The sequence below is a fragment of the Chrysochloris asiatica genome, unplaced genomic scaffold (genome assembly GCF_000296735.1).
Source record: "Chrysochloris asiatica unplaced genomic scaffold, ChrAsi1.0 scaffold00034, whole genome shotgun sequence".
Taxonomy (NCBI): domain Eukaryota; kingdom Metazoa; phylum Chordata; class Mammalia; order Afrosoricida; family Chrysochloridae; genus Chrysochloris; species Chrysochloris asiatica.
In genome coordinates this window covers 23,566,391-23,575,715 of record NW_006408552.1, presented here as the reverse complement: position 1 = coordinate 23,575,715, position 9,325 = coordinate 23,566,391, and the positions used below count along the sequence as shown (strand labels likewise).

The 9,325-nt window shown below is 50.4% G+C and overlaps 1 protein-coding gene across 1 annotated transcript in view; it reads right to left on the bottom strand.

Moving 5' to 3' along the window:
• KIAA0556 (KIAA0556 ortholog) overlaps positions 1-9,325 on the bottom strand; it is a 255,125-nt gene that overhangs the window by 156,447 nt on the left and 89,353 nt on the right. Inside the window, exon 6 of the mRNA XM_006859897.1 lies at positions 3,184-3,318. Within this exon, the coding sequence (XP_006859959.1) occupies positions 3,184-3,318 (135 nt within the window). The remainder of the gene's footprint in view (positions 1-3,183; positions 3,319-9,325) is intronic.

Sequence of the window (9,325 nt, the reverse complement as noted above, 5' to 3'; positions counted from 1 at the left end):
ATCTGCTGCTCAGCTGTGGTTTAGTGCTCAGGTGGCAGTAACTCTTCCCCCAACACTCTGGACCTCACCCCACTGTTTCATCTCCTTCAATTATTTACATGCTTGCTCTCTTCTGGTCCTCTGCCTACCTCCCGTTCCACGCCATAAAAGTACGCTCCAGAATAGGGCCTAGCCGACCCTTACCTACTGCTCTGATCCCAGCCCTAGAAGGAGGTACTCAAAAAGTAGTCACGGAATGAGCAGACGCCTGGGTGAGCGACACACCAGAGGCAGGAGCCCCGGGGACTTCCATCGCCCTCTGACCCACACTGCTCACTCCCATAGAGGGATGGCTTACTGGGTGCCAGGCACTGCTTGAAACACTTCACAAACACTAACTCATTCCCTCCCTGTCGGCTGTGGGCAAGGTCCCACCATCCAGCCCACTTTACAGCACAGTCAGTGGTGGGGCCAAGGCGGTGACCTCAGGGTATGTGCTCCTTGTCTGTCTGCTGCCCCCAGGGGCCCCTGATTGCAGATGAAGCATCTGTGACACATATGTGGGGACCGTTCCCACCCCCGCCCCCCTTCTCCTAGCAGCCCTGGGAGCTTTGACTGATAGTGAAGCTGTAGTTCAGAGAAGGAACACTACCAGCTCCAGGGTGCACATCTAGTAAGCACCTTGTCTGACTCCATAGCCTCATTCCTTTCCATTGCCCAAGAGCCACAAGGGCAGAAAGGTGACAGGGGAAGCCACTCGGGTATAAGAGGAGAAGTCGCCCAGTCATATTAATAAACTGTTGCTGACACTGGGACTTCAAAGGGACTGGTGGGGACTCCAGTAAACAGATGCCCTTCCTACAGAGGACAGCCCCTAATCAGTTCCCTCTGGAGGCTGCACTGTGGGAGGACAGCCCAGCATGGCAGCTCTAGCTTTCTGCTTTACCAGGGAAGTTGAAATCAAGATTTTTAGGTAGATACAGATTAGACAGATAGATAGATAAACAGATATAGTTGTTAAGTGCTGTTGAGTCAGTTTTGACTAATAGTATCTCTGTATAGGGTTTCCAGGAGTCCAGGTGTGGCATCGTGAGTTAATAAGCTAGATCGACTGCAAAGTCAGTTTGAACCTTAAGGTCAGTAGTTCAAATTCACCAGCCATTCCTTGGAAACCCTATACAGGGTTGCTATGAGTTGGAAGCGACTCACTGGCATTTAACATTTCAACCTTAATCCTTTTATTGACTTAAAATATCAGATGGCATCATGGGGGATCATCACATAACTAATAAACCAACTGAGAATCATGGCCCAGCCAAGCTGTCACATTTTGGGGGGACACAATTCAATATATAACATCCCACCCTCCTTTGCCCCCCACAAAATACACAACCTTGCCACATGCAAAACAGTTTCACCCCATCATATCTCCAAAGTCTTCCAAGTCTAAATTCCAACCTGGGGTTAAAATTTCTCTTCATCTGTAAATCTAGAATGTAAGTTACCTGCTTCCAAAGTACAACAGTGCAACAGGCTACAAGGTAGGTATTTCATTACAAATGGGAGCAGATGGAGGGAAAGAAGAGACAACAGGCATCAAGCAAGTCAAAAATCCAGCAGACGGAGAAGGTAGAGCCCCCACTGAATAGTTTTCACCTTGTCTAGATGGGTCTGATGAAAAGAGATGGGGATACGATTCTAATGATTCAATAGTGAGTAATTGTTATCATGACTAATTGCGACTGTCACAACTATAAAGGTAGATGTTTTGAAACAAAAATGGGGGAGTAGTTAATCTTACAGTCCAGAAACAGAGGACCCAAGGACCACCAAGGAAGAAGAGCATGAGCGAAATATGGGACCCTATCCAGAGAGGCAGCGACACCAGAGATGGAGGCAGAGATGAGGATATGGAGAGAGGGAGCAGCTAAAGACTCTAGACTCATGGAAAGAGAAAGGCTATGTGCTGGTGGCCAGGAAGCAGGCTTGTAGAATGTGCCTTTTGGTTGTTTAAATGATTGTCTATTCCTAACACACACACTTGCAGATAATACCCACTTGACCTGGCTTCAATGGCTAGATGAACAGAGCTCAACTAGAAGAACAAAGAAGAGGAAAAAAAGAGTAATCTGATACAATTTGATGAATTTAACCTACACCTATAGAAGAGGGAACAAATCTTCACAGCGAGGATCATTCCCACTCCCTCCATACACAGGGTAGACAGGGATGGGCAACTTGGACATTGGCTACCCAATGTTACAAAGGCAAGAAGTGACTGGCTTACAAATTTTCAAGAGGGAGCCTAGCTCCAGGGGATGCAGAGGAAGGTAAAATCTCCACTGAGTAGTATCCAATCTGTCTGGGCTGGGGTGATAAAAGGAGATGGAGATAGGTCTCTTGTACGATGGTGAATAATTGCTATCAGGACTGACTATGAGGGTTGAAAATGTACAGGTGGACATTGTGTAGCAAAAGGAGGGGAATGACTGACTCTGGGACCATCAAGGGAGAAGAGCGGAGTGTGGGACCATCCCCAGAGAAGCAGTGACACCGGTGATGGAGGCAGAGACGATGACGTGGAGAGATGGAGAAGCTGGGGACTCTAGACCCAGAAAGGGAGAGGGGCTGTGTGCTGATGACCGGACTTGGGGGTGTGGGGGGGGAGGCAGGCTTGCAGGGTATACCCTTTGGTTGATTGATGATGCATGGTGGGGACTGTAACCATGGCAATAAACGATATACAATAGGATGAATGTAAAGCTAATGTTCTCCCACATAAACTATCACATAATTCACAATTAAAACTTTAAAACAAAAAAGCCCTAGTCATTTCCTAGTTGTGGCTGCTGTGTGGCACAGACTCTGAGCTACAGCTCCGCAGCCTGAACATCATCTTTTCTGTCCACCCATCTCACCTCCAGTCTTCGTGACCCCATGCCTTCGCATATTCTCCCTCCTTTGTTCCAGTCATCCTGGCTCAGGGACTGTCATGTCATTAAGTCTTTGGGCAGCAGTGCCCAGAGGAGAGTCTAGCACATGGTTTATGTGGTTCCTTCACACATGCTGCATGTGTGCAAGAAGGAAGTGGCACAGGGGCAAGTGGAGGAAGGCGTGAGAGTTGTTTGTGCTTGAGAGTTGTGGGAGCATAGAGCCCCACAGTCTTCCAGGGCTTCCAAGCTCAGGGCCGAGGCTGGTTCCTACCTGTGGATGATCCCCAGAAGTTTCCTCCTTTGCCTTGATAGTCACATCCCCATCTGGCTCAAAAGCTTCAGAAACGTCCAGAGGTGGTTCGATGTGGAGCCGTGAGCCAGCTTCTGTTCTGATTTGCACAGATTTCTAGACATAAAAATTACACTGTTTCAGACAGGTGGTATAGATGGATACTTTTACTCCTTGGAGGGACAAGGTCTAACACATGGGGGCTGGTGATCCGATGGGTGGTCTGTCTGCACAGAATAAAGCTGTAATGGGTGAATGACCAGCATCCCTTTGATATGCATCATGCTCCCTCTGATTAAAAGTCCTCACTGGTTCCTACTGGTTCCCAAGTATGTTCTATAGGATTTTTAAAGTAACTTTTTAGTTTGAAAGAATTTATTAGTAGACTTTTAGTAAGTGCTGTTATTGTCAGCTGCCCTCCTACCCTCCTTCCTAACTAGAATGTGGACAGGATGTTTAGGAGGAGAGCAACCTTCTGGTGAGAATAAGAAAGCCCTCTCCATGTTAGAAATGGCCAAATGGGAAAACAGGAACCTTGGTCCCTGGTGGCATCATCCGCCCATCCCACCACCCTCATTGCCTGTCTGCCTGCCTCGTATATGGGAGAGGAAAACAATAAATACATAAAACCCATCTGGTTAAGCCTCAGTGACCCACTCACTCTCTGTGACATGCAGCTAAACCCATCCTAGTGGATCACCCTCTGTAGGGCCCTGGTCATTTTTTGTGGTTGTGTGGCTCTGTAGGATAAAGCACTGGACCGCAAAGTTGGCTGGTGGTTCAAACTCACCAGCCACTTCTCTGACACCGTATAAAGGGTCACTGTGAAGCAGAACCAACTTGACAATACCTAATGACAATGGCATTAGCTTTTCTCACAGGTGGTGTGAGAGCTTTTGGTGTGCTCACAGGTAGGTGGTGTGAGAGCTTGGGTTGTAAACTTAGGCAGACCCAGTTGTATTCTTGGAACTCTGATGATTCTTCTCTGTGTGACCTTGGTCAAGTCACCTAACTGCTCCGAGCACCACCTTCCACATCTGTTAAAACAAGACCAATGACACCTTCTCTACTTGACTCCCATGAGGGTAACACTCAGTGACAAAGGTCAAGCCCCTGACACAGGGTTTTGGCACATAGCATAGGGGGATTGCAGCCACTCACCCTACAGGGCATCGACTCTACCTATGTTGCCACACATCCCTCCAACATGGCCCCTAAAAGCAAGCCAAATCCATAATTGGGTACTTTAATTCCAGGGCTGGAGTTAAAGCTGGTTGGGTTGGACTCAGCAGGGCAGGGCCATGGTGAGGAAAGTCCCCAGAGCATACAATGCACAGCAGCTGTCCCTCTCAAGAGCTGGCCCTGAACTTGCACAAATTTGAGAGGACTCCCTAAAATGACACTGGGTCCCCCTGTCCTCTCACCCAGCCCCTATTGTCCTTGGAGCTATCAGCAGATTAAAGCTACCTATTTCCAAGCAGTCTTCACTGAGCCGTGTCACTGTCTGTGGACAGGGCGCTGCTCCAGGGGCCCTGGATGCACTGGCCCACTTGGCCCTTCCAGCAAGCCCAGGAGGTCAGTGCCAGTGAAAATGGGTGCCATGCTCCTCTCCCCGGTGGGCAACCACAGTGTCCAAGATCACACAGCTAGGGCACTGTTCTGGCCTTACTCTGGAGCAGGGATGAGGAAAGGACCAGCCAGAGAGTAAAAGCTTTGTGGGCCATATGGTCTCTGTGTGTCCCTTCTGCCATTGTAGCAGGAAAGCAGTCACAAACAACGCACAACAGAATAGCATGGCTGTGTTCCAATAACACTTTATTTACAAGATCTGGCTGCAGCTGGATGGGGCCCCCCACAGGGCTACTCTAAAGCGCCACACAGACTGCCCCCCCAACAGGCACGCAAAGAACAAATGTGTCAGCTTGGGCTACTGTGTCTTCGGAGAGACTAAAAATTAAAAATCAAAAACAAAAAACCCCAAATCATTATTATTGTGGAGTCAATTCTGACTCAAGGCAAGATCTAATATGCAAACAAGAGAGGCCTGGCCCACAGATCACTCAAGAAAAAGAGCAAGTAGCGTCTGAGATGATGCAGCCAGAGGGCTACCCAACCAGAGAACAGGGAAGTATCCACAGGCCTCCTTCCTCCTAAAGGTGACCTAGTCACTTCACAACGCCTCACCCTCCTCCTGGTCACACTTCCTCTCAGAGCATCTGTCAGCATTGGCAGTGGTGTCCTTAGAGGAAACTCCACAGAAAACAAAAGCCAGGCTTCCAGGCCACGGGACTCTGGGCTTTCCTGCGTCTGGCCAGGGTGGAGTTGTAAAAAGACCTTGAAGTTACTCTTAAGAAGGTTCTCCAGGATACCTCCAGGGAAGGTGCAGGACCCTCTCAACAATGTCCCAGTGCTAGGAGACCACCACACTGGAGTGAGGACCAGGGTGAAGGCAGCTGAGGGAGTACCGCTGTGCTGGGTCAGGGCTGGGTGCAGGCTGGCCCCTCCACGGGCTGCTGTTCCTTCATCTAGAGAGGGAGGAGCTAGGGTCACGGATAGCGCCATTGGCCTCACAGGGAACTCGGAAGAAATGTAGTCTCAGGGCCCACCTCAGATCTCCTGATGCTGAGCCATGTGGTTCCCAGGTACACTGAAGTCTGAGAAGCGGCAGGTCGGGAGATCCTGATGCCTGTGGGGGAGCGGTGGTTTCTGCCTGCCACACTGCACCCATTCTGTCTTCCTTGATGTCTTTGGGGAAGTTTACGCACACCCCTAGCCACCCTCACCCTAATCTACAAGGTTCATGTGGGACTGATTTCTCTAGGGGTGGGTGTAGCATGGAACTCAGGCCTGGTCAATCAGAGTCCCATGGACTGGTTTAGGGAAACAGGGGACAGCAGAGCTGAGGGCCGACAACAAGCAAGCCCTGCCACACACACACTCTTGAGCACCTAGATCGAGCCATGCCTGAAGACTTCTTCCATGGGCTACAAAGAGAATGGGCACTCATACATCTGTTGGCCTTGGACTGCAATCGTGAAGACCAGAGAGGGCTCCACATTCAGAGAAGAGAGGTAGGTGCCCCTGTTCCCCTCCTCAGCACCCCGGGCTCAGGACTTGCAGTGGGAGTCTAGGCACTGAATCAGCAAGGCTTTACTGAGTACTGAACATTTAGAAGATTCTGGAAACAGCAAGACACTAAAAAAAAAAAAATAATAATAACAAAACACTGCTCTGGCCTTAAGGAGTTCACACAGCACACATAATGTGTTTATGAAGCAACATGTGATAAAATTAACATGGTCCAGAAAGTTTCTAACTGCTGAGTGGGTGCTAGGGAGAGGAATAAATAGCCCTCCATCTGGCCTGCTCTCCCACCCCCAGCCCAAACAGGCTCCTTTGCCACCACCGCTGCTGGTTTGAGCTTTGAGAACAGCCCTCCCCCATGAAAACGCCCACATACCCACCTCCTGACCACGCATAGGGCTTCCACTCCAACCTCCCCCCTCCTGCACATGCCCTGCTCCCTACGCCAGCCCCCCACCGCCACCCCTCCTTGCTTGGAGATGATGCCTGTGCTCCTGGCTGCCCACTCCCTCTTGGCACACTGCCTCACCCAAGGTAGCTGTTTCTAAGTGGTGGTTCTTTCCAGCGCCAGGAGGCTCTTGCAGCATCAGCCATATGCTGGGACAGGATTTAAAAGCCCCAACACTCAGCACCTATGTTCCTGTTTGCCACTCCAAGGCCAGCTTGTTCCACACTCAACCCACACACGGTGTTATTCCCAGAGTTATCTGTGTGTATCTGCCTTTTCTCTGAGTACAGTGCTCAAAGCCATGTCAAAAAAAACCAAGTCTGGGGGCTGCCCTGTGTGGTTGTGCAGGTTGTATGGTAGGTAAATGGCTCCCTCTAGAGGTAGGACAGCCCTGAATACACTGGCAAATGCAGGTCTGAGGTGAGTTCTCCCATGTGTGTCACAGTAGAACTGTGCTCCATGGGGTCCGCAAAGGCTGGTTTTTCAGAAGTACATCAAAAGGCCTTTCTCCCAAGGCACCTAGGGTAAACTCGAACCAACAAGCTTTCAGTTACCAGTCACAGCGTTAACTGCTACACCACCCAAGGATTCTTGGTAAAAAGTTTCTGAGACCATAAATCTTTACAAGATCTACCTCATTTCCTACGTTCTTCTCACTTCACAGCAGCTTCTGACGCAGTCTGTTGGGCAAGGTCACTGTAAAGGCCCATGCTTTGTAGGTGTCTTTCTTACAGTCCTCCCTGCGTGGGTTTCCAAGCTCAGAAAGAGGAAAGGCCCTCAAACCTTCTCAGTTTCACCTGTGAGCTCTCCCGCAAGTGCTCAGGAAAGCTCAGCTGCCTGGCCCGCAACAGGAAACCGGATGTGGCAGTTGTGGGAGAGCAAAGCCTTGGATTTAATCATTGCAATGAGCTGGCTTTGGAGACCTTTAAGGAAAGCCCTCCCCACCGTAAATTGCTGGAAGCCTAATCCCTTCACTACCGATTTAATGCTAAAACCTGGTGACGTTCATCCAATCTGACAGCATTTTGGTAAACAATCGTTCTGTTCATTAGGCTGCTGTCCACCCAAGTATTACAAGGCTGAGGAAACCATAAATCTTAATCCACTGAGAGCAGCAGCAAGATCTAAGGCTGCAAGTGGTGATGGGGGAAGGAGAATACATGCAAGAGCCAGTATATCTCCACAGCCACATTCCACAGTGGCGGCCCCAGCGGAGACCATACAGCCCATCACCCACCGGCCTCGCCGAACCCCGAGAATCGATGTCTTGAGGTGAGTGGGGCTTTACAGGGTGAGTGCACCAATCAGCCCACGTCTGCACGGCTCAGCAACCTGTGGCCAAGGTGCCCTCGGGCCTGTGCTCCAGGGCAGCACCTTCCAACAGGGCAACACTACCCAAGAGAGCTTCCTAACTGTTGGGCAAGAGTAGGAGGGAGGCTGTGCTGAAAGCGCTTGGCTGCTGACCTACCCACCAGCCACAATCACTCTGTGGAAGACAGATGTGGCATGCAGCCTGGTTCCCTTGGGAACCCTATAGGGCTGTGAGTCGGAACTGACTTGACAGTAAGGAGGCCTTCAAGAAGGGAAGTCCACTCTCCTGAAGAGGAAATGGGCTTGGTCAGTGGAAATGGAATGAGACCCCAGTGAGTGTGAGTGTAGGGGGCCCCTGGGAGGAGAGTAGGACACTATGCTGTGATGCAAGTCCACTGTGACTGCCCTGCTCCTGCTGCCTGGCCACACCTGGCCCTCCTGGTGGTCACTGTGGTAGTGGAGAGACCGAGGGTGAGGTTCTCTCTGGAGAGGGGAGCTTATGTGAAGCGGCCACTGGGGACTTTGCTGCAGTGACCACACTGCCTGGCCCAGGCTGCGTCCATCCCACCAAACAGCCCCTCTTCCTCATGACAATAACAACAATAGCATTAATAATAGTAGTTACATTCTACCAGCAGCCTCCTGTGAACTCTAATCCCAGGCCTGGGAAATGCATGGCTGAAGGGTCACAGACTGTCTCAGAAGATTTCCAACCAGCAGACTCTGAGGAATGAGGTCATTAGCAATAAAACAGGGAGCTGGGAGGGAGCACAGCCTGGGAGTAAGAGAGGAGGGTAGAGGCTGGGCAGGATGGTCCAGAGTAAGAGGCCTTCAGCCTCCTACCTGGGAACAGTGTTTGAAATACTCCATGAACACTGCTCCTGCAGGCAGCCCTACCGGCCATCCTGTTTAAACTCTCCCATTTAAACCCCTTCAGGAAAGTCCTGCTGTGGCGCTGTGGGTTCATGCACTGGACTGCAAAATCCGTTTGAACTGCAACATGGGCGGTTCAAGCTCACCAGCTTTTCCTTGGAAACCCTATACAGAGCTGCTATAGGTTGGCAGTTCAAACCCACCAGCTTCTCCTCAGAAATTCTATACAGAGTCAGTGTGAGTCAGAACCAACTAGATGGCACGAACCACAGAGAATTCCTTACACTTTGAGGAAAATGGAAACAGCTTATGGGGTGCCAGAATATCAAGTCCCTACCATGCGACTGGACTCTGATGTCAGTGACCCCACCCCCACCACAGTGATCCTGGGGCCCCCACTGGGTGAGC